The following is a 25724-nucleotide window of genomic DNA, read 5'->3' as shown; positions in this document are numbered from 1 at the left end:
TGGTGTATTTCTGTCTTCTGCACCCTCGCACACTTAAAAGCCAATTCTAAACATCGTGTTGGCTATTTTTTTATTTATTTAGCTGAACCTCGGGATATTATATAATCCCCTTCTGTAAATTGCTTAGATTTTTCGTAGTGAGTGACCAAAAAGTCAAATATGTAATAATAATGATGTTGTACAAGCACTAAATACTGACCCCTTCACCAACACTGGCATCAGAATGATTTCACTATGCACCCATTTCAATTGTCTAATCAAAACTGCTATTAAGCAGTAGCCAGCGTTAAGTTTATGAAAACCATTTTATGTATTTTATACAATAGGGATCAAAATTCAGTTTTAAGACCAAGTTCTGCTGTATTGATGTCGTTGTTATATATTTATTTGTATCCCGCCTTTTCCCGTAACTGGAACTCAAGGCGGCTTACAGGTAAAAAGCCCACCTTGAGTCCTGGCTCACCGTTGCGAGAGAGAATAAAAACTCAGTTTCCCAGAGTACATAGGGGTTGTATGTGAATGAGGCAGGCGCCCTAGAAGCGTGCGCGCCAAGAGGCTTTGCGCACGCGCCTTGAAGCTGTAGTCACGTTTAGGGAAGGATCATAGAGATAGGAAAGAAAGGACAGGAATAGCTCCTTTGGGTGTGAACTGCGTTCGCCCTACCCGCCCCCCAGGCATTTCTTCGGTTGCTCCTTGTCGGTCGAAGCGGCCCGTGCATTTGTTTCCCTCAAAGCCGCGGCGATGAGCGAAGAGGTGGAGGTGGCCGGTGAGGGGCTGGGCGAGGGAGAGCAGGAGGACGTCGACGATGAGGAAGCAATAGCGGGTCTGGAAGCCCCGGGGTGCTCCGGGGAAAACTCCCGCTTCGAAGCGGGAAGCCGCTCAGAGTCCAGCAACGAAGAGATGGAGGAGGAGGAGGAAGAAGAGGAGGAAGAGGAAGAAGAGGTGGAGGAAGCAGCAGCAGCAGCTCTAGGAGGGGGGTCCACGGACCCCTTCGGGGGCTTTGGGATGGAAGAAGGCGAAGATGAGGATGAGGTAAAACAAGAGGCAGTGCGCTTAAGGGGGAGCACATGGGCACCCTTGGGTGAAGCAGACACCATGGGGTGAGATTCCATCGGACTAGGATGGAGAAGAAGCAGGTTCAAATCCTCCCTCCGCTGGGAAGCTCGTTGAGTGGCCTTGGATCGATCACCATCTAGCAACCTAGCCTACCTAACAGGCTTGTTGTGAAGATGAAAGTGGGAGCAGGCAACACATATACAGTGGTACCTCGGGTTACATATGCTTCAGGTTACATGTGCTTCAGGTTAAGAACTTTGCTTCAGGATGAGAACACAAATCGTGCTGCAGCGGCAGCGGGAGGCCCCATTAGCTAAAGTGGTGCTTCAGGTTAAGAACAGTTTCAGGTTAAGGACGGACGTCCGGAACAAATTAAGTACTTAACCCGAGGTACCGCTGTACTTTTTCCTGGAACTTACTGATGAAAGGATGGGGATATAAATATGTAAACAGTGCTTCCTATGATGCCTTGTGCCAAATATAGCCAATGTGGTGCAGTGGCTAGAGAGCTGGGTAGGGATTTCAGATTCAGATCCTTGCTCAGCTTTAACTTTCCTTGGATACCCCTTGGGCTCCTTTCTCTTACCTAATCTTCCCCTGTGAGTTCCTTGGGAACGGTGGGATCAGGAACATAGGAAGCTTCCTTATGCCAAGTCAGATCATTGGTACATTTAGCTCAATATTGTGCACACTGACTGGCAGCAACTCTTCAGAGTTTTGAGCAATGGTCTCCCAAAGCCCTACCTAGAGATGTCAAGGACTGAACTGTGATTTTCTGCATGCAAAGCAGATGACCTACCACAGAGTTTATGGCCCTTTCCTATATACGTTTTGCTTGCTCTGTGTTGTCTCACAATGTGACATCTTTTGTGTGTCCCCGGTGAAATATTCCTCACCATCTCCCATGGCTAGAGACAGTAATGTTTCTGAATACCAGTAGCTGGAAACTGCAGGAAGGGAGAATGTTCTGATGCTCAGGTTCTGCTTGCAGGTTTCCCATGAGCATCTGGTTGGCCACTGTGATAACAGGATACTGGACAAGATGAGCCATTGGCCTGTTCCAGGAAGCTCTTCTTATGCTCTTAATTTTATTTATTTTATATGTTTACATATGCTTTCACTTAAATGGTTCCCAAAGCAGTTCACAACAAAATTAAAAAGACCGTGTCCAGGAAAATCCCCACTTCACTTCTAATACTGTGCTTTAATCAAACAATAAACAATATACATCTTCGTATTGGTAACAAGCAAAACTTTTAAAATAACTATTTCCCTCCTTTTTTCACATTTGCAGCGCATGATTAACCTCTCTGAGCTGACACCATATATAATGTGTTCTATCTGCAAAGGGTACTTCATAGATGCCACAACCATCACAGAGTGCCTTCATACATGTAAGTACTAATATTAATTTCTTACTCAACAGAAGCTTTGACGTTATCTATGCAGAAATATCAAGCCTAAGTACATTTTGGTGATAATGCAAAACAATGTTGTATTAATTGTGGTAACTCCATGGTGGTGGATGTCTTTAAGAGGGCTCCTGGAAATTCGAAACAATCCAGCTACAGTATGTCTTGGATTATACTATCCCCACCCCAAAATTCTCCTTGATCATGTTCTGAAATAAATTAAAATAAATCATTCCTTTATTTGCCTTTCCTATTCAGCTTCCTGAATAGATCTTAGCACATTTTCTTCTACTTAAATAGCTACCCTGACCTCAGCTTCTGCTGCTCCTTAACCTGATTGTCATGGCTAGGCTGTAGATGACCATATGCAGATGCAGATCTGGAGGGGTTCTGTAATCCAAAATCCCTGGAGTCATTGGGTGACAGCTGAAGCCTGAGGTACCGCACACAGATGTTACTGCTGTGCAGACCAAGAAATAGCAGTTTTCCTTGTATTTATTCCATACTTGCCCAGCCCAGAGTCTTCATATTGCCTGCTGGTTAGGAACCTAGGAACTTGCCTTTAATCGGGCAGAGTATTTGTTTATCTACTCTGCCTGATAGCAGCTTTCTAAGTTCTGGTAGAGGTGTTTCACATTCTCTGGTATTTGATCCTAAACACACACACACAATATAGATGCAAAAAATTGAACCCAGGGCTTTCTGCACAAAAGCACATGTTCTACCTCAAAGTCACTTGCTTTAGGTGCAGCTGCTGCACCTGGCTCCTCCCTTTTGGTTCTTGGACTGTGAGATGATCTGCATTTTGACAGTGAAAGGAATAAGGAGTGCCCAGCCAGGCAACAGACTATTCCGTTTGCAGCAGCTGGGAAAGTAAGAAGGGATAAAAGACAGTGGGAAGAGTTGCAGTAATTTGAGGGGGAGGGTTATATACCACCTCAGAGTAGCATTGGGAGTTGGAGAAGCTAGAACAAGCATAAGCAAACTCAGCCCTCCAGATGTTTTGGGACTACAACTCTCATCATCCCTAGTTAACAGGATCAGTGGTCAGGGATGATGGGAATTGTAGTCCCAAAACATCTGGGGGGCCGAGTTTGCCTATGCCTGACCTAGAATCAACCTTAATAAAAATTGTATTATTTTATGTAAACATGTTGTGGATCCTTCAGTATGAAAAGGGAGAGATTGATATCAAGTAAATACATATTGCATACCACTATTCAAGACTTATTCTTAATAACTTTTTTCAGTAAGATTTTAGTAAGCCTTTGAAATTTTGTATCGAAAAGTAGGGCAGAAATCGATTGAAAAAGTTTTTATCCTCCACACGCACACATTTTATTTCTACAGTTACTCTGCATTTTAGGTGACACATGCTATATATTCTGTATTATCTTTGGAACTTGTGTACTACCACATTATAGGCCTGTAACTGCAAAATTTATCTTCTACAGTCTGTAAAAGCTGCATAGTAAGACATTTTTACTACAGTAACAGATGCCCAAAATGCAACATTGTAGTACATCAGACGCAACCCCTTTATAATATCAGGTAATATATTTTAATTATAATTTAATTATAATTGTTTATCTATATTTTGTGTGTGTGTATGTAAAAGAAGCAATGGTTTTCAGATAACACTGATATTTCTATTTTGAACTAAAATATATTATTGGAACTTGAAAAATACTTCTAACTTGCTATATGCACTGGAGGGAAACGTTGCTGTCTCATAAAAGGTCTAGCACCTCACACAATTCTTAATTCCCTTTATTGTTTACCAACAAAAGTTTTTCATATCCAAAAGATTTGCCTCCCTGGTCTTGAAACTTTCCCACACAAGGGTTGTTTGAGACTTCTTATTTCCTCTAGTGCGCCAGTGCATTGCTTCAAAGATGGTTGTAAAGTTGCTTTTGTAACTGAGATATTTTGGCTTGAACCTCAAATCTTTCCCAAAATAGGGAAACCTGCAAATCTAGGTATGCCATTGAACATAGCTTCTAGTTCCTCTCCTGTGGCTCTTCTTCAACAGTTCACTACCACAACCCATATTCAATCACTAATTTAATTAATCTTTTTATTCTACTTCCACAGGCTGGATCGACAGTTGCAAGACATAGTGTATAAATTAGTTGTCAGCTTGGAAGAAAGTAAGTCCTTTATTTTGAGCCTAGTGCTATTTATAAAAATTAAAGATAAGATTCACCAGAGAATGTGTTAGCTGCGAATTAGATAATTCCTAAATTGCCTTGGTTCTTGATATAAGGGCTGTGTCTGTTTTCTGTGACTGCAGAAGCATGAACCCCGTCATGTAGTTTGTCACACAACCATCTGAGATCCTCAGCTTTCATTTTATAAAGTTTGTAGGCATTTTGGTTGTAGAGAAGAGCTTTAAATATTGTGAACAGTGGCTGGACAAAGGAGTCTGATTCTAGAGCCTAGGGCTTGCCGATCAGAAGGTTGGCGGTTCGAATCCCCACGACGGGGTGAGCTCCTGTTGCTCGGTCCCTGCTCCTGCCAACCTAGCAGTTCGAAAGCACATCAAAGTGCAAGTAGATAAATAGGCACCGCTCTGGCGGGAAGGTAAATGGCATTTCCGTGCGCTGCTCTGGTTCGCCAGAAGCGACTTCGTCATGCTGGCCACATGACCCGGAAGCTGTACGCCGGCTCCCTTGGCCAATAAAGCGAGATGAGCGCCGCAACCCCAGAGTCGTCTGCGACTGGACCTAATGGTCAGGGGTCCCTTTACCTTTACCTTATATATCTTAACTGCTTCTGTTTTAAGACTTTTCCTCTCTTTTTGCTGACTTAAGAATCTTTAGATGACACAATACTATAAATGTATGAAAATCCTGCTGAATGATAATGGTGGTTTCTTTAGTTTGCATGTTTTGTATCGCTAACCAACTAGTTTGAGAAAATATATCTATACTGGGGTTGGGGGAACCTGTGCTCTCCAGCTGTTGTTGAACTACAACTCCCATCATCCCTTCCTGGCTGGAGCCGGAGGGGGTTGGAGCCCAATAACTTACTGAGAGCCATAGAGCCATAGATTTTAAACACATCTATGCATTGTATTTTCTATGTGGAGCAAACCCAAATATTTTGTATTGCATTTTTTAGGAGAGAAAAAGCAAATGCATGATTTCTACCGAGAGAGAGGTTTGGAAATACCTAAGCCTGGTAAGTTTTTATAACAACTATAATAGCAGCATTGCTATTTAAAAATATATATGTAAGAATTGTCATGCCGCTTTATTCCAGTGGCTCAGCTTTCTAACCACAGACTATGGTCAGGCTGATGCTAGGGGATGTCCCATGGGTACAATCATGAAACGTGTTCCAAGTTGGACAGTGTAATTGGTACAGTATTTGGAAGGATGACAGATGATTGACTGAGCAATTGTCATTGTTCATTGAACCTGATTAAGCTGTTTAATGTTTTCTTTTCCCACCCCACCAGAATGAAAATAATAGTACAGTAACTTATCTGCCCCACAAGAGTATTATTAAGCTTAATTAACTAGCTTAAAGATTCTCTGATTAATGTGCTATAAGATAGCAGGACACGTTCAGAGTTGTGATATTCACAAATGAATTATGTAGTCAGCATTTTTTGCTAAGAAGAATTGTGTAGTGATTTTGTTCATGTCTGTGAAAGACAGCTAGGGTTTTCAAGGCACAAAATTGAGTGAAGAGTAGAGAAGGGATGTTACTAGATCATGCATGCACAGCACAATAAATATGATTAGATCAGACCATCATAGCAATTGTGGCCACTTTATTGTCTGTGGCACCCTTTGGGAAGTTGGGATATCCATTGCTTATGAACTCTTCCTGTGCATTTATGACAACATCAAGGCCTGTCCAAATTCATCTAATATAGGAGAATACTTGCATCCACCGATAACTTTGGCTTACTAGCCAGTTACTAATTTGACAGTAATTCTTGTTAAAATGGCAGAGAACTGTGCTCATGCTGTATCATAGAATCATAATTGTAGAGTTGGAAGGGACCCTGAGAGTCTAGTCCAACTCCCTGTAATACAGGAATCTCAACTAAAGCATCCATGACAGGTGGATGGCCAGCCAACCTCTGTTTAAAAACCTCCAAGGAAGGAGAGTTCTAAGAAAGACTGTTCCACTGTCAAACAGGTCTTACTGGCAGAAAGTTCTTCCTGATGTTTAGTCGGAATCTCCTTTCTTGTAACTTGAATCCATTGGTTCAGGTCCTAGCCTCCAGAGCAGAAGAAAACAAGCTTGCTCCATCTTCCTTGTGACAGCTACTTAGTGCGTTGTGTTAACTATAGGTTCTTGGCTATAGCTTGTGGTTTAGTAAGGTAAGATCTAAAACACAAGGCCTAGTTTGGATGACATGCTAAGCCAAACCTTGGCTTAGCTCAGCATAGCACAGAAGTAAAAAAGATTGGGAAGGAACAAAGTGGTTGCAAGCTCCTTTCTCCAGCAGCTCATGTAATAATTGTAATCCGTGTAAGCATGGTTTGGCTTACCATGTCACGTGAACCAGGCCAGTGGGTTGAAAGAAAATGTGGGTTAAAAAATTGTAACAAAATGCTACATTAATCATAGAAAAAACAGTGTTGTCCCTCTTGAGTTAGTAAAAACATTTAAATAGCACCAATAGCAATTAGGCGGTGCATTTCTGAACTAAGATACGAGTCTGTGCAACTTGTTATTTCATCATGTATCCTGTTATAGGTGGGAAATAATATTCTTTGTTTTTCTTCTACTATCCTAGCTGTTCCACAGCCAATTGCTATAGCCAGGGGGAGGCCCCGTAAAGTTGTAGGCTCGGTTTTCCGTATCCCTCCAGAGCTTGACATGTCACTACTCCTTGAGTTCATTGGGTAAGTAAAAGCAGACTTTTAGTAGATTGAGTTTTAACTTACAAGTAGCGTTTTAAAGACATGGACGTAAAAGGATATGTTGGCCTTGGCATTCAGTTGCAACATTAGCTTTTTTTGTTTCAGTAATTAGATTGAGAGCTAATGGAAGACATTCAGATTAGCAATTCTATTTGTAGAACTCTTGGCTTACAAAAGCCATCTCTCCTTTCCCAATGGATGTAGATTCATCTTGAATTTCTGAACTGTTCCGAAAGGTTTTCTTATCTCTACAGATTGATTTATTGAATAAAAGTTCAGTTCAGTTCTTACAGAAACAGACTGCAATTTTCTATAGTAGGCACATGTAGAACCCTCATTATACCTTTTCTGATGAAGTGTACAGTATGTGTAAAGACAGTTCTATTTAATCAAACCGTGCCCGACCAAGCGTTCTGTAACTTGGGGTGCCTAACCTTTTTTCCTGTTTTTAACCACTAGGTGGCAGTGACAACTGGCAAACACTGAAGTGATTATTGCTAAAAGACAAGCCAATGTGTTTCTGGACATGTGCAGTAATAGTTTTTCTCTAATTTAACATATCCGTTTTGCATCCGACAAAGTTGCCTGATCAATGGTAGAGGTTGGTTGTAGACTTCTTGAGGGCGTCATGTTGGATACTGTCATCTAAAAGAATGGTGATCTGTACTTTCCCCCCTTTTTTAAAAGAGACACTTGTAATGCTTAGTATGAACTACTGCAACCTTAGTTTTAGCACTATTAAAAAAAAAATTCCAATGTCAAAAATCATTTTGAAAACTACAGGTGGTTCTCCTTAAGTCCCTCCCCCATTTTATTCTTACAATAATCCTCTGAGGTAGGTTAGGCTGAGAGATGGTGACTGGCTCAGGGAGCATCTGTGCTGATCGTGGGTCTCAGTGGGCCTTAATCCAGCATCACCCTGGATCAGAATTGCTGTTTGTAATGGTGTGTGTGCCAGTTAACAATACTTTTAATGAGCAACTTTTAATGTTGTGAACTGCCTTGAGATCTACGGATGAAGGGTTGTTTACAAATTTAATTACCAATAGTTGTTGTCGTAGTAGTATATGTATATCTGTTACATGTTTTGTTTTATATTTTGTCATTTTCTGGGAGCAATTTTGTTTATTACCTCTTCCATATCATTCAATTTATATCTTGAAATGGTCCAGTCCTTCCTATGGTAGTAAAAGGGTAACAATCCTGGGAATGGAAAAACTGTGATATCTTCTGCCTTGGAAATAACATGGTTTTTCCATCTGTCTTTGTTAACCTTTTAGACATTCATGAAGATAAAGAGTTGACTTACAGTTTTTTGAAAGAAAAAGTTCTTTTCTGCAAGTGAATTTGTCTCCATGTATCTAAAGGAAAAGCAGTCAATCCTCTGAAATGCAATTTGACAGCTGATTGTGCATATGATTGTTCTGCTCAGCACCCAGTCTTGCACACTCTATACCTTTTAGATTGATGTCTAAAGGTAGACTTAAATTACATGGTTAGTTCTACTAAAGTCAAGCTCACTGTTTTTCCTAATACAGAATTCTTCAATATAAAGGTAATACAGTGGCTGCAATTCTATTTGTTTCTGTGTCAGTATAAAGAAAGCAGTTTGTCCTTGAAGCTTTTAAAAATATCCATGTATATTTTAAATACACTGGCCTAGTTCAGTAGTTTCCAGTTGCTCCTGAACCAGGAAGCTTGTGCCTACCTGGATCAAAGCAAGCCAGGATATTAAACTGCATATTTGTGCTTATGAAGCCAATATATGTTTGTCTGAACTGGACCATTGTCTTCTCTTCAGACCAATTCTCAAAGTATGCTGATCTAAAATATATATGAAATATGTGGTGAAATAATCTCAAACTTGAGGAATGGCGTTATCAGTATTCTAATTACACCAATATGCATTCTCAGCAGAGCAGCAACAGCAAGTGTAAAGCTGTATCTAAATGCTGTACCAGACTGGATGAGGATTAACTATGGAGTGCAGATGGAATTGAAATGGTGGTGATTAACAACCTGCTTGACTTAAATGAGGTGACCTTGGCTCTTCCTGGTAGGGTCATCCACACTCTCAAAGCAGGCTTGTTAGTTAGGGTTGTTCCTGAATCCAGTCCAAGGAACTTCTGTAATGATAGCTTTCTGATTCAGAAAATGTTTCCCCTTCCTTGAAGATAGGAAACTTACCCCTGTGGTGCATGCCTTAGGAACTACTTGAATCAACTACTGCAGTTTTTCCTTTCACTACTTTTGAAGCCTGTATAATAGCTACAACTTGTGGTGAGTGCTGCTGCCTGCCTTTAACAGGAGATTATGATAATGACGATAACTGGTAATATTCTAAGCTTTCAAGCATAATCCAAGGACCTAATGAGCATATAAATTACACACACATATATATATCACAGAGAAACTCTGTAACTAATGGCATTGTATTGATTTAGCAGTTTGAGCCTGCAAATCCAGATGTAGCTCAGACATACTTATTATGTTAATTCTCTTTTTCTTTCAGAGCTAATGATCTGTCTGGGAAATTTAAGGTACAAATACTGCTGAAATTTATCTTCCTTTGGTTCATTGTTATGGCATGCATAAGTAAAACTTCAGTGGTTCTGTCCTGGAGTATATACTGCTTTTTTGCAAATCTGTAATTTATAAAGATAAAGGAATGTTGCAAAGGCAGGGATGTAATATTTTAGTTTGAGGGACCAGGCGCACTGGAAATTATGACTGCCTCTGAAGCATGGTGGCCAGCCTGTAGCCTTTCAGATACTCCAGTCAAACAACATCTGAAGAGTTACAGGTTAGTTACTCCTGTTTTAAAGAGTGAACAACTAGACTGTATTCTATAGAAATGGGCTAGTGATTAACAATGCCCAGAACACCATGTTTTTATTATGTCTGTGAGCTATCTGTGAAGGGTAGAAATTTGTAAAGAAATAAATAAAAATGGTACATATATGTATTTGAGAGCCAATGTGGTGTAGTGATTACCACCTCAGACTGAGACAATCCAGCTTCAAATTACCACTCAGCCATGAAGCTCACTGGGACCCTTGAACCTATTGCTAGCTCTCAGCCTAGCCTAACTCACAGCATTGTGGTGATGATAACATGGAACAGGGAGAACCATCTATGCCTCCTTTAGCTTATGGGAAGAAGAACTAAATACAGAAGATACATGTGCAGTGAGATTGTGGGTGGAAGAGGAAAAATAGTGGAACTGTGGGTTGCAGCTGAACAACATCATCTTATTGCTGAAAAAAGCTGTTTAAGGGGGAAATTTGTGAAAATGACTTACTAGTTTCATATAATAATAATAATAATAATAATAATAATATGGGATAAAGTCCTTGTTAAAAAACCTGATTAGAATTGCCCCCTTCATTACTGAACAGCCTTACAGTATGAAATCTGTTTCCTCCTTCCAGCCACTGGAAAAGAAGTTTGTACGGGTTTCAGGAGAGGCAACAATTGGACATGTGGAGAAATTTCTCAGAAGAAAGATGGACCTTGATCCTGGCTGCCAGGTATGCTGTGCTAATTGTTTGCACCATATCGTTGGCTATGACACTCCTCTACTCTCTTGCTCACACTGAAAGTCTGCTTCCTAGCAGCAAGTATGCGAGTGAGGTTTTTACCGTTCTCCATGCAGTGCATTTCACAAGGCATTATGTAACTTGGAAAAGCCACACTTGTTGCATCAAAGAATTTATGTAACACACACTGAGGCAATAGCAAGCAAGCACAGAAGAAGAAACCAAAGAAGAAAAGTCAAATGTAAGAGGGCAAGCCAATGTGTTGGATTATAAGAGCTTTAAAGTTATTTCCACTGCTCCACATAGATTTTTTAATAGCACTTTGCCGTATTTCTCTCTGTGATGTTTTGTGGGGCAAAACAGAGTTTTCCGTGAAATGTTTGACAACATATCTTTTTGTTGACCTTTTACATGTGCTGTTTGCTGTCTCTGATTTGCAGCTTTAGCACCATTTTTAAAAACAAAATAGCTTCCTTCTATGGCAATCCATTTCAGGATCACATAGGCGACGTGAAGGTGTCATGTTGCCATGTAGCCACTCAGATTTGGCCCTTCTCCCCTTCAGCATCCCTCTCTCTAACATCCTGGTGGCAACAGCTATGCACTTGTGTACCTTGAAAATCCTGCCTCTGTCTCAGTCCAGGGAACCTGAATGAGTAGTGAGATGTGACCACTGTCCTGAGCCCATCAAGCATATTGACACCATCTCCCCACCTTATAGTGTCATTCCAAAGCCAAATGAAGCTATGGCCTTCTAGAGTGTGAGAAAGGGATCCCCATATACCACACCATAGCAACAAATGTGTCAAAGTCATAACCCTTTATTGAACAGCCTCCAAAATGGAGGCAATTCTGAAGAAGAAGTACACATGTTTAGGGTTTCCAACAGCCCACCAGTTCAGCCCACCAGAAGTCTTGTACAGTGGGCCATTGCTTGAAATGTAGCTGAATATCAGCTGCAGGGTCCATGATGGCACTCTGTTCCATGGTAGGAACAAAGGATACAGCAGCCATGCCTGGAGCAAATAGGTTGATATTCTTACAGAGGAACAGCTAGGAGCAGCCTCATCACTGCTGTTGCTAATGAGGTGGAACTCTCTCTGTACAACCCCAGCCCTGCACCTTGTCTGTCTGAGTTATGGTCTCCCTGTCCAGGGTTTATATACTGGTAGTTTTATGCTGTGATTTATCACACCATACCTTATGATTGGTTGTGGTCTGGAAGGTCAATAGGATAGAAATTCTGTGTCAACAGCTCTAGGTCTAGTCTAAAACTTCACCATAAATGGGGGTGTAGTCATGATATTTAAGATTATAAAACAATCTAACTACTAATGTTCTTCCCTTATGCCACTGATGACTCCGTCCATCTTCACTGGCAGAAAAATTGCACTGCTACATCTTTCATCGTGGTGGTGGCATATTTTTTGTTCTGGGAGTGTAGCATGGCTTCTGCCAAATTGTGCAGCTGTTCAGCAGGTACAACCTGATATTGAATTTCACATTTTATAAAATACAGGATTTAATGACAATTATGTGCAAGGTGAAAAGGATTCAAGGATTATGTGTCCTTGTAGTTGCATTAATACACGTGATGCATTTGCACATCTAATTAAAAGAAAGGTTTCTGATTCTGCCTTTTAAAAACATTAATCTGCCCAAATGGTCTGATGTGTTAAGACTCCAGAGTGTGTTTTGTTGCTCTCTTGTAATGAAAATGTACACTAAGTGAATTCATTGGGCACATTTGTAAAACCTACAGAACTGATTTTGTGATATGTTGTGATCTGTTTTCCAAAGATGGGATAGGCATATTTTGTTCTCAACTGTGTCTGCAAATGCCTTTGATTGTTCAGGTTTATTTGTTTCTGTTGATATACCTTCTGTTCATTTTCAAAGTGTGCCTAGATTAATTTGCTGATAGAAGATATGACAATGCATATTTAAACCCCATCCCATGCTAAAAGAGTAACTTCAAAACTTCCATCTTCTGTCATTGTTACTGGAACATGCAACACTCTCTTTAAAAGCCTTGTATGCCACAGACTTCAGTTGAACATAAAAGTTGATGTTGCACTTGTTTCCTAGATATACTACTTGGAAGTAGGCCCCTAAGGATTCCCAGCTTAATTGTGGTTGAGTCCAGAGGAGTTCTTTGCTAGGACACGGCACTAGAGAGCCTTGATTTTCTCTCTTCCCATAGGCTGGCAGTTTGTTTATTATTGTTATTAATGCCTGAAAGTCCTGGTCTTGGTCACTGAGGGAATGATTAGTTTTATGCCTGCAGCAAAGAGCCATAATTGCAACATGATTTTTGAAGGTTATCAGGTGTTATTTAATTTTAACATGGTCAATCCGAAAACAATATTTCTCCTTTTCATACTTGTTTGCTCACTAATTGCAATGAAGTACATCTGGAATGTCCAGCTTCAGTAACTACTTGTCAGAACATATTGTTGATGTTACTATTCTCATATCCCTCTTCAGTTTTGCTGTACTGCAGGAAGCCCCTACCCTGAAGGCCTGACACAGCCTGCCAAGTAGTTTCTTCTGTGTGCTGTCCTTCCAACCACACTGATTCTGGCAGTGGCAAAAGAAATATGGAGTTATGGTGCTGGGCTGGGAGAAGCACTTCATTGGAGTTTCAAATCACCCTGTCCCTGCTCATCAGACAAATTGGATGAGCAGGGAAGGAGTGATTTACATCTGCACCAGAATACTGGGCTGGCAGGATAAGTTTAAACCTCTCTTCCCAGCACTACAGTGGAGATTCCAATCTTCTCCCTTCTCATCTGCATAGATCACTGAGGGTGGGGTTGGGTTTTTTTTGGCGGAGGGGGTGACCCGCCCCAAGTGGTTGGCCAAAGGTAATTGCAGCCATTGGCCCAAAAATGGTTAGCCACCCCTGCTTTCCGGTGTAAATTTATGAGCCCCATTATTATTGGAGGTAGGGCTTGGCTGCTATTGTGCCCTGGCTTTGGGATGTTCTCCCCAAGGCAGCTTGCCTGGAGCCAGCTTAGATGTCCTTTCAGCACCAGGTGAAGACCTTATCCGCTCATGCCTTTTAGACTATGTTTTTTTCTTTTTAGGTTTACATTCTGTAGTCCCAGCTGTCCTGGTTTTAAAGTTTTTATGACTGCTATTGTTTTAGCAGTCTGAGTGCTGAGGCACTCTAAAAGTCTTCGGACTGAAAAGTGTTACATTAAGTATTTGCATTTTTTTTAAAAAAAATGTTGAATAAACCACGTCTTCCCAACACTTTCAGTTGCCATCTTGCCCCCTGGACTCACATTATTGAAATCAGCCTGTGAGCTGCTGTCTTCACTTGATAAGACTGTTGTAGTAATGTCTGAAAAATATCTTTTTGAAATAGTAAGTGCCTTGCCATCCTAATATCAGAACATCCAAAAGCTGCTTTCTGCCTGCCTTTTGAGAGAGAATTAGTGTGGGGAGAGAGCGACAGTTATAAAGGAATTTGCTATTTCACTGCTTTAGATGTACTAATATAGCTTACAGAAGTGTTCCCTTGTCAGAGGAATCTCTCAGATGAAAGTGTTTATTGTAAATGAAGATTGGCTTTGGGGAGATAATTAGAAGTAGCATGTGTTTGATGCATCTTCTGCTAGAAATCAGAGTCTGATTGGGCCCAGTATAATATCTGGTGCACGGTAAAGGCACAATGAGAGCAATTTATAAACAAAGGGAGGTTTGGGGTCAATAATTTGTATAAATAGCCCATGCAGTTTTTCAACTGGCTCCTCAGTAGCTGGGTTTACCATGTACAGTTATACTGCGGGTTAAAGTCGCTTCGGGTTAAATCTTTTCAGGTTGTGTCCCGTGGCGACCCGGAAGTAACAGAACAGGTTACTTCCGGGTTTCGCCACTCGTGCAGACGCCCAGAATGACATCACGTGCATGCACAGACATGGCGAATCGCGGCATGCGCAGACCTGCAGACGCGGGTTGCGTTCTGCTCATGATGCAAACGGGGCTCCAGAATGGATCCCGTTCGCATCCAGAGGTACCACTGTACAGCATAGCTGTCAACTTTTAGATTTGAAAATAAGGGATCAGCAGCCTCACCTGTCCTGGGGACAGTCTACAGGATATCTAACAATCTGGGATAGCAGCGGGAAGCAACAGGAAACGGCGCTGGGATAAGGGAATTTCCTGCAAAAAAAGGAAAGGTTGACAGCTTTGGTACAGTGGTACCTCAGGTTAAGAACTTAATTTGTTCTGGAGGTCCGTTCTTAACCTGAAACTGTTCTTAATCTGAAGTTCAATTAGCTAATGGGGCCTCCCGCTGCCGCCGTGTGATTTCTGTTCTCATCCTGAAGCAAAGTTCTTAACCCAAGGTACTATTTCTGGGTTAGCGGAGTCCGTAACCTGAAGTGTTTGTAACCTGAAGTGTCTGTAACCCGAGGTACCACTGTATATCTAAAGTTAATGCTCAGCATCTGAAGTGGAACCAGTATCATAACCCCCAAAACAGGAAAGAACAAATTGTTTGCAAGGCAGGGAGCCAAAGAAAAGCATCATGGTCTCAGGCGGACAAAAGTTCCAGGAAGGGCAGTTGGTGAGCGGGAGGTCAGCCTGACAGGATCTGCTTACAAGGAGACAAGTTGCTTAGACTGAAGAACAGGCCCTGAGAGTGAGACTTTATAGAGCCAGACAGAGTTGCATTCATCCCCCTAGTCATCTAATGCAGTACAGTGTCAGCTGGTGGAGCTTGTAATGCAACCGGGATGACACTTCGGGATAAAATAAGTTAGTGTGCAACTCTTGCCAAAGATGCTGCCGGGTGGTCAGGAGGGCAAGTTGTTGGAGCCTGACAAAAACTCTTGACAGATCCAGTGCTTTATGCACAAGTTGCATCCCTTATGTCTCGTTTTCATCTATTTTTCCTTCCAATTCTAGGCATGCTTACTTGGGAGTAAGCTGCATAAAACTTTGTGGAACTTCTGAGATACATATGTATTGGATTGGGGTGTCAGGGAAATAACTTGCATGCACCCAATCAAGGCAGGTAATTCTTTAAAAACATCAGAAAGGTTTCTTTCCCTTGCTTTAACTAGACTTTAGTGTGTTCATTAGGGGAATATTTACAGCAATATAATGATCTTCCTGTTTCCAGAAAGCGTCAAATCAGTTATATTCATTGTTGCAACACTAGTGTAACACTGATTTGATTCTAAACTTAAAAGTCTAAAATAGATTTAGAACACTGCTGGCAGGTGGGATTCCCACCCCCCTTATCTGTAATATATTTCCTTACATCACAGGGATTAATGGATATAATCACAAATGCTACAGATGCTTCTTAAAAGGGTGGTTGAGAACAAATTGCTTCTTTTCTTTGTATTTCTATTCCCTTGAGTTTTACAGCTATCACCTGAATCCCACCCGAACAATTAGTATTGAAGCTTTAGGACTTAGCACTGAAGTAGCAGAATTAGGCATTTAATATTCCAAGCACTTTGAGGTAGAGGGGAAGCAGCTTTGCAATCATTTATTTAAAGCCACTGAAACATTTAATATCTAGTCTAGAACTGCAGCAGCGAAGGTCACATCAGGATATCTCTAGGCAGTCACTTTTGAATTATCTCAGGACTGTGAAGAATTGTTTTACAGCAATGGAATTGGTTAACATTTTGCTTCCAGTGTTAATAAACTGGAATAAGTTCCATCTGATCATAATTTGTGGCATTTAATGGTTTGGATACATAGAGTTGTATCTAGTGTTGTCTGTATGCGCAGAACAGGCTTCCACTTATGCAGAGGGACTTCACTGTCCTCTGAAGCCTTCCATGCACCCTCAAAATGTGCTCTGGAGGGTTGAGCTCTGCAGAGCAGATTTTGAGGCCACTTGGGACTGCAACGGGAAGGAGAAAGAAGTGAGCACAGCCTCAGATTCTGCCCATAGGAAACAGGCAGGTGGTCTGAAATGCAGATAAAATGTGTGTGTTTGCACCTTGGTGTTTCAATTAGATGCTAATTTGCCATTTTTTAATGTTTGTAATAAGTTAGGAAGATAAAGAGGGGAAATGGGGGAAATGCATAGAAATAAATGCAGCTCTAATGTCTAATTTCTTATGGACTGGACTTAGGACATTTCACTTGATCATATTCTGTTTTGCCTTTCTTTTCTTACTAGCTCCCCCTTTCTCCTCTTTCTGTTTTATCTAAATCCAAGGTCCTTGCTGTTATCTCTAGTGTCATTAGATAAAGGGCGGTAATCCACTCTGACAAACAGGAGACAGGCTGTTCAAAAGATGTACCTGAAATGTCTGTTAGGATTTCTGCTTCCCTGGCCATCAGATGCTTTTCTGCTTCTGCCAAATGTGGCCAACTTTGTTGACTCCTCTAAAGATTCTTGTGATTTCTACTACTGTAAAAATGTTTGTACTAATTTAGCATGATAAAGGGGAAATATGTAGGAATAAATACTGAGCAAGCCAGGCAGATAATTTGGAAATGTATGCCTGGTAGGTCTAAATATGATAAATTCTGCCCCTAGATGCTATTTTTGACCAAAACAGACTATCACAAATTTCAAGATTGTCCAGTAGCACCTTAGAGACCAACTAAGTTTGTTCTGCGTATAAGCTTTCTTTATGCATGCACACGAAAGCTTATACCCAGAACAAACTTAGTTTGTCTCTAAGGTGCTACTGGACAATATTTTAATCTTTTTATTTATTTCGACTGCGTCAGACCAACACGGCTACCTACCTGAATCTTAAATTTCAAGGTCTCCTCTCCCACACCTGTAGAGTACTGAGTTATCGGAGAATACCAACACTGCTACATGCTCTTCAATACAAGACCAAGGAACTTCATTTCTGTTCAAATGGGAGGAGCACATGTCATAATTTCTACCCTTAAAAGAAAGTTAATTCCGTGGTGTCAAGCAAAGGAGTTATATCAGCAGACCTCTTCCTAAAAATCCTAATTATTAAACCTAGGAAGCTGAACATCCTTTAGCAGACGAAGTCAATACAATCCCCAGTGAAGGAAACAGAACTAACATTTCAAACAGTGAAGGTATATCTGACTCCCTATAGGTTTCCAGCATGTGTTCTGTTTTTGTTGAATGTTTTTTTTTAAAAAAAATAATCATCTGCTGACTTGGAGAGGTGCTTCTGAAAATATCCAGAAACATCTTGAGTATAATCTGCCTCCTGTTATTCAGAACAGATTAGTACCCACCATAGAATAGCACCAGAGATAAGTCAAAGATGCACAGCTCATTGTTAAGAACCCAGTCAGCCATTTTCACACTGAGGAAGCTTTTATCAAGGATTGATGGTGAAATTGTCAGTAAAAAAAAGTTTGTTTATTACATTAATATACTGCCCTAGATCCACAGATCTCAGGGCAGTTCACAACATAAAAATACAAAATGAAAACACAAAATACATAATAAAACAAAAACAAAGCAACCTAAAGACAACTTGTCTGCTGCTCCCACTTGCTTCTTGCAAATCTTCTTGCAAACTCCTGAAACTGCAGGAGTTAAAATTGTACCCTAGAACACAACCCCAAATCCTCTGTAGTGCAAAAGTGTTATGTAGGTAACAAAATCACAGCACATTGATCAACACAGAAACAATTCATTGACACTAGAAAGACTGAACTCTACCGACTTAGATATTAAACATGGACATGATCATGACTTGTTGATCCTATCTTTGTTTCAGTTGCATCACTTGAGATTTCTGTTTGCTGATGGTGTGGATGACTTAAGCAATATCATGCAATAGTTGCATGCAATTCTTACATGAATGGACTTTGCACCTCTGTTTAGTTTTAAAGAATCATTCAGAGAGTTGCCAATGATCAGTATCTCTGGGACTTGTTAGTGTCAAATGAGATACAGATTGCAAATGGCATGTACACAGTGTCCACAGAGAACTGGCACCCAGGAGCTCCTGCGTTATTTAATTAAAATGATTCTTGGACACCTGCTCATGTTAACAAGTTTAACCACACCTGTTCTGAAGGGATATTTGCTTTGAACATGGAATTTCTTGAGATATTTATTGACACATCCGCTGAACAGTACAAAATGAAGTTAATATTTGAACAAAGTCATTGGAGTTAATAAGACAGGAAAAGGATATTTAAAGTAGTTAACAGAGAAGCAATAAGTCTTACGAAGCAGGGACGGGGTGCTGTCTTCAAATGAACTCAATCTGTTTAGGAGTGTCCTTTACATGTTCATAGCGGCTTGTTACTTTACAGTGCTATTGCAGGCAATGGGTTCTTGATAGCAATAACAACTTGTGTTTTGAAGAGATCTCTTGCCAAATCCTCAAAATGCTTTTTGAAATTGGGACTACAAAAGAGTAGTTTTGAGGTCCTGGAGAGCATTTCTGGAGATGAAATAGATACATAAAATGTGTTCTCAAACAGCCTTTGAATTAAAACTTTAAAGCCCCTAGCTTGTTGCAGCTAAAGAAAACACATTTTGATCCTTTTTTCTGTTTATTTCTAGGTAGACATAATATGTGGTGATCACCTGCTGGAACACTATCAGACTTTGAGGGAAATCCAGCGAGCTCTAGGGGAGAGTGCAGTACAGGTAAGTTGAAGCCACTGCTGCAAGGGAATTGCCCCTGGTGCTCCTGCCTCTGCCTCCCATACACCCCTTGGGGATATAGCCAAGCACTGCATTTCCAGGAAAGCTTCTGAGTTGTGAACCTTTAAGGCAGAAGTGTGCATGAGTCTGCATTGCCAGCAGCGGCAAAGGCTGAAGTGGAGCGTCTGGCTTTTACCAACAGCAAGTTTGCCTGTGTGTATGGATGAGCACCTCCCTTTTGTGTGGAAGACACTGCTCCCCACTGTTGTGGGGAGGAATGTTTCAGCAGCACTGTTGAGGCAGGACAAGAGTATTCAAGTATAGCAAAAAGGGGTGAAGAGAGACAGGTGTCAGGTGCACCAGTTAAACATCATAGCATGTGTTTCTCCTTCTCTTGCTTACCTGTGTGAGGTGTAGTTGTTGAAGTGGAATGGGGCTGGATGTACAGTATGTGTCCGGAGTACCGAGGTGAGATACGTATTAGGATTCTGAGATAAGAAGCATTAGCAATGCGTTCAGATTCCCATGTGTGTTTGAGGCCAAGTGCATCTAATGCTCTTTTGATGTGGGCAGAGTGGTCACAGAGGGAAATCTTATGCCAGTTCTGGCACTGATGTAAAGTTACCTGTCAACCAGGATTGAAGGGCTATAGGATACAGCACAAGTGTGCTCCTCCTCTGTACCATTCTGTCTTGCCCATGACTCCACCCCATTTTATCTGTTCTGACAACATTCTGTTGTGCTGCTGGCATATTTAGAAGCTGGCCAGGATAGCAAGCCTTCAGCCAAATCCTATAGCATCTTAGCCAACAGAACTTAAGTATAGGACTGCTTCTGAAGTCTAGCTGAGTCTTCATGTAGTGTTTAAATGGCTTCTACCAGCATATTAATTTTTAAAAATAAACAAATTTCAGGTATCTGAAGAAGTGTGCATGCACACGAAAGCTTATACCCAGAACAAACTTAGTTGGTCTCTAAGGTGCTACTGGACAATTTTTAAATTTTTTAGTATATTTTGACTGCATCAGACCAACACGGCTACCTACCTGAATCAAAATTTCAGGCTGTTATGGTTTAGAGCGTTGTTGTTTTTAATGAAAGCAGTCTCTCCCAATCTAAAGACACAAAAGGATATATCATGGATCTCCTAGTAGGTTGAGGAAAAGGAAAATTCACCAACTCTGCTATCCTTGGTGAATGTGCTGTGATCTAGGCATCCTTGCATACTGCAGGCTAAGCATGTGATTCTGCATTCACAGATCAACCCTGCTGAACAGGTGGTTGGCTCTATCTGCTTTGTATGCACTAATCATTTGTTAGGACAGTGGTGGGTAGAGTGTGCATCTGGAATCAGAACTGACAATGCTGATCTTGTACTTTAGCATTCAAGAGTATTGTGCACATAGTGATAGCAGGTGCTGGGTGCAACCGCTGCCCATTGTAGGGCACGATTATTTTGCATACTCTGGTCACATCTAGAACAGCAGTCATTGTAGAAGCCTCTTTCTACACACATATTGTCTGTGCTTGATCACAGCAGTAATGTAGAATTCTTACCACTTTTTAAAATCATACAATATAAGGACAATTGAAAATAAAAAAATAAGATACAGTTTATAATCTGGTGGCTCTTTTAATCAAATCTAAGGATAGCTTGCTGAATTACTGAATTAAAATAACCTGTTTTACAGGTTGAATTGTTCATTTCTCACTTTGGTGCATAAGTGCTAACTTTGCATTCTAGACAAGGTGTCAGAATGAAGTGTAATCAGTAGAGAAAGGTGTTATACAGCAGTACATGTTTTTAAATTTATTTTGCTCATAGGTGATGTTTTGTTTGATGTTGTAGATCTTTTCTAGCCAACACATCTCCAACATTTGAACACAGTATATGTCAGAAGAAGTCACAATCACAGCATTGCCTTTCACACCTAATAGTAGCCTGTCAGGAAATTGTGACAGACTTATGGCAAGGCTAAACCTATCATAAGGCACCATTTCTGTATATCCAAACTTCCATGCTAGGGCTGCATATAAAACTGTTGTGATTTGACTGATTTCAATGGCTCAATTATGCAGTCAAATGGAGGTTGCCAGTTGACTCCCTATGGCTTTTGTACAGACTTGCTAATTAGTATGGACCAACCCTATATATAACCCCAAAGCAGTGCCTGCTTTTTCATTTACTCCAGCAGTTTGTTTCAGGGAAATTGCCTTCCATAACACTTCGTCCTGGGATCGAAAGCTGAAGCTTGCTTATTGAGAATGACTCATAGTGTGTTTGTCGTCTTCAAAAAAAGCATATAATGTACTGTACATACAACAGGAATCTGCACATGGTCAGGTTTCTCCAATACATACATAGGTGTTCAGGATGATGCATCTGCCATTAACACTTGGCATTTTTGCTAAGCTAAACACTGGTTTTACTGCCGCAAACACTGCCTTGTAAAGTGCAAAGCAGCCCTCAAACTTACTGGAGGGAGGATTGGATCCTAAGGAGTCTCTGCAATAACTGTGGCTTGATGGAGAAGCTGAGTCAAAAGACAAAGTGGCTGCAATATGATGTGGAACAGTTCAACAATGGGTTGTGCATTCTGACTGTTAGCCTCTCTTTAAAAGGGATATTACAGTGTTCAGACACAGGCAAACAACTGAATGACTTGTTCAGTTGTTTTCAAACCACCTCTAAATGGGACTGTACTCACAAAGAAATTACAAGTGGGCTTCATACTCAGCTGTTGACTCCCTTGATCCTCTGTTCATTAAATAGCACACTGGGAGATCCTGCATTTTATTATTCACAATCAAGAGCAAATTTTCATTAGGTGGCATAAAGAAACTTAGGTGTGACAAGGCTTTGTTTTTGCATTTGTTTTTACTTGTTTACAAGTGTGATTTTTCTTTCCTACTTTCTAGGATGGCTTACTTGTACTTCACTATGGGCTGATTCTTAGCAGAGATCCCACACTTTCAAGGATTTGTTAAAATCCAACATGGAGGGGCTTTGAAGAAACAAATGATCCTCATTCTGGGAAGTGCATGGTGAACATTAATGCACAGTTTTCACTCTGCATAGTAAGTTAGAATCTGAAAAAGGAATGCTGTAAAGTAAGTACAGCTATAAATACTGCAGTGCTGTTATGTCATTAACACCTAGCTAGTTCAGGGAAGAGCAAATGTGTCAAGATGACTGGATTTGTCTTAAATGCGGTTTGTGTATTGGCAGCACTGACTCCCAGGACTTAAGCTTGAAACCAGTATTTATCTGAAAGACAGTTTCACTGGTGTTCTCAGGGATTATCGCCAGTGTGCAGTGTTTTATTGGAAAAGATGTGTTCTTCTCAGAGACGTTTATTGTACACTAATGGTCTTGGTTTAGAAATAGGAAAGGGAAACCTTTCAGTTGTGTGCCTAAAAGGGGGGGGGGGGTAATCACCTTTCAAAAAACCGCAAGCATTGTATCTCATGGTTTATGTGAGTAATAGCATTAAAATATGCAATATCCTATAAATTAGTTAAAATTGGAGAGAAATTGTGTGCATGTTAACTAGACATCAGCTGTATGCTACTCATACAGCGTGGATGTGACAGTAGATTGCACAGGGGTGCCTTTGAGGTCCCTTTGGAAGGCACCATGCAACTGATTATATTCCTATTGAAGACAATAACCAGACTTTGTTCTATGAAAGTCCATCAGAAGGACAGCAGTAACCTTTCTCTATCCCCTGCTATTTTCCTTTAAGCCCACTTCTTCTGGTTTGCAGTCACTACCATGTTTGCCTTTGTCCCTTGCAGCCTCCGTCATAGCTCCCTTTCTTGCAGATGTTCCGCTATATTCTACTCCCTCCCCCAGCTTTTGTTTTGCCGCCTTTGTAGAAAATGACTATGTCTGTCCCCTTCCTTGCATATGAGTTTGAGACAACGCCCTGTGTTTCCTAGCCAGTAGTAGTAATGCCCTGTGAACAATTAAAAAAGCTCTGGTTAAAGAACAACACGATGAAGGAGTTCATTTTTAACATTTCCTGTAACCTAGCCTCAGCAATGGTCTTATTACAAAGATTTCATTAAACCTTGCTATACAATGCTTAGTCTTCAACTTTTGCAGACCCAGAATCCACCATTAACCCAAACATGCACCTGGGGATCCATTTCATAGTTTTCAACCAAAAATTTGTCTAGTATTGCTGCTGTTGTGACCTCCCTTAGACCAGGCTGTGATGTGATAGTGCAAGTGTGAGAAATCCGTGGCCCCAGCCCGTGTGGCCAATGGAGACGGATGGTGGGAATTGTAATCCAGCAACATCTGGAGGGCCACAAATTCCCCACTCTTGTGATAGTGGTTCCCAAACCACCAGTTGAAGATCAATGGCTTAATCCATTATCACATAGGCAGCAAACAAAGTTTATGCAATTGGAGGGATAGATGGAAGACACATTACTGATGCAACTCCCGTGCCTCTATAGAAGGTGTCAGATTTTCTTTTCTTTAATTCATTACCTGTGCAGTTAAAGATTCTGTCCTATTGTGGAACTGCTACTCCATAGTGTTAAAGAGGCTTAGATGTGCATTTATGGTGACCTGAAAAGCTAGTTTTTAGACCAAATGTGTGTTGAAGGGTTTTGCTTTTGAAAATGCCTTTCTGAATTCAATTTTGTTACAATAAATTTTTGATGTAGGGATATTCATAAATATCTACCTTTTTATATTCAAAATATCCAGTTTGTGTTCAGTATTTCTATAAACAACAGAATGGAACAAAAAATTATTTTTGTAAATATTTTTGTCTAATGTGTTAAGGGAGGAAGTATTTAAAGTGTTAAAAAGTAGAAGCCTTCCAAAACTAAAAAAGAAAAGAAAAGAGGAAGTATAATAAACATGCTGGAAAAGCAAAACTAGCAGGCAAGTGAAAAAGATTTTAAGGCGCATATTGCTAAAAGAAGGAATTCAGCAAAGCACTATGGCAATAGTTCTGTCAGCACAAACATTTCAGTTTGCCAGACAGAACAATACCCCCTATCTTTCCCCTGCATCCTATTCTGGGGTTTCTCCCAACACTCCCCCTGAGCCAGCTGGAGGGGCAGTGGAAGAGGCAGAAAAGCCCTGTTTTGCTAGCTAGCCACTAGGGTGACGTGTTAGTTGAATCCCACTCAAAACAATGAACAGAACACTGAAGTACATTAGAGACAGGAAAATAGCCAGGGTGATATTTGGATCATTACATAGCAAAGATACAGTAAGACAGGATTACTAAAGAAAGGTAGAGAAATTAATTCTATTATTTGCTTTGAACTTCAGTGTGGAAGATGGTGGGCAGGTGCTATGTCTGATTCCCCCACTGACCCCAAGAAGGGTATCTGAGAAACAAAGCTAAATAGAAGTGACGAAAACTGAAGTTGTAGAACTATCTACAAATCACTGGGTCCAATTGAATATTTTCTAACAAAAAATATTAAATTTGTTTAAAACTCAGCTGACAGGAAGGTAACGAATGAAACATTGATTTGTAAAAGGGTTTAAGAGGAAAGGCCATTGCCTTAAATATATTAGAGCTATTATTATGCAACATAGAAGAACCTGCCTTGCTGAGAGAGAATCAACATGGCTTCTCCAAAAGGGCTTTAAATTGAACCTAGAAACAGCTGCTCTGGGCTTTAACATGAACCTGGAAACAAATGCGTAACCAGTGCATTTGTTTTCATTCTGCCTCGCCTTCATTCTGGATGCTTCAAGTAATTGGGTCCCATAAAATGTCATAATTTCTAATGTAGCTATTGTGGTAAAGTGATTTTGGGGGGTGAGTGGGGGCACTGATAGAGCTCCTTGCCAGAGACACAAGGCACCCTAGGTACACCTTTGTAAGTACCAGTGCTGCTAAAGCTTTACACCAGTATTTATTTATTTCTGGAAAATAAATAGTGAAACAATAGTGAAACAATAGTGAAATCAACAATGCAATGAAATTTTCTAGTGCTTTCCAACTGTTTCTATCTGTCTGATACTGCTACCTCCAATGTGAGTATACCATACAGTGGTATAATCATTATGGCAGATGTAAGAGCCTTTGTAGCATGTTAATAGCCCCGGCTAAGTTTTGGGTTTGTTTATCACTGATATAGTAGTTCTTCCTGTTTTATGATCTATGTTTTTAATTGTGGTTTTAATTAACTGTTATATCCTGACCTGGAGTTGCTTTGTAATGAAGGGCAGGCTAAAAATATTTTAAAATAAATAAATTGGTAACACCTG

The 25724-nt window shown here is 40.5% G+C and overlaps 1 protein-coding gene across 2 annotated transcripts; it reads left to right on the top strand.

Annotated features, from left to right (window-relative positions):
- Positions 1-554: 554 nt before the first annotated feature.
- PCGF6 (polycomb group ring finger 6) lies at positions 555-25724 on the top strand. Of its 2 annotated transcripts, XM_083441590.1 has the most exons (10): positions 555-1032; positions 2351-2450; positions 3923-4019; positions 4563-4618; positions 5592-5651; positions 7228-7336; positions 9867-9894; positions 10786-10884; positions 19391-19477; positions 22394-25724. In XM_083441590.1, the coding sequence occupies exons 1-10, from the start codon at positions 742-744 to the stop codon at positions 22460-22462; spliced, it is 996 nt and encodes a 331-aa protein (XP_083297716.1). In that variant the 5' UTR covers positions 555-741; the 3' UTR covers positions 22463-25724. The 2 variants fall into 2 exon arrangements, with proteins under 2 accessions (XP_083297716.1, XP_083297717.1); XM_083441591.1 differs by lacking the exon at positions 10786-10884 and having other exon boundaries at positions 577-1032.

The sequence above is a fragment of the Podarcis tiliguerta genome, assembly GCF_965153285.1.
Source record: "Podarcis tiliguerta genome assembly, chromosome: 5".
NCBI classification, from domain to species: domain Eukaryota; kingdom Metazoa; phylum Chordata; class Lepidosauria; order Squamata; family Lacertidae; genus Podarcis; species Podarcis tiliguerta.
This window is presented reverse-complemented; position numbering and strand designations above follow the sequence as displayed.

What these genes read in the sequence shown, in the direction of transcription:
- PCGF6 (XM_083441590.1), top strand. Translation starts at nt 742, where the DNA reads ATGAGCGAAGAGGTGGAGGTGGCCGGTGAGGGGCTGGGCGAGGGAGAG. An exon ending in ATCTGTCTGGGAAATTTAAG is followed by an intron (nt 9,895 to 10,785) that starts GTACAAATACTG and finishes TCCTCCTTCCAG; the next exon opens with CCACTGGAAAAGAAGTTTGT. An exon ending in ACCTTGATCCTGGCTGCCAG is followed by an intron (nt 10,885 to 19,390) that starts GTATGCTGTGCT and finishes GTTTATTTCTAG; the next exon opens with GTAGACATAATATGTGGTGA.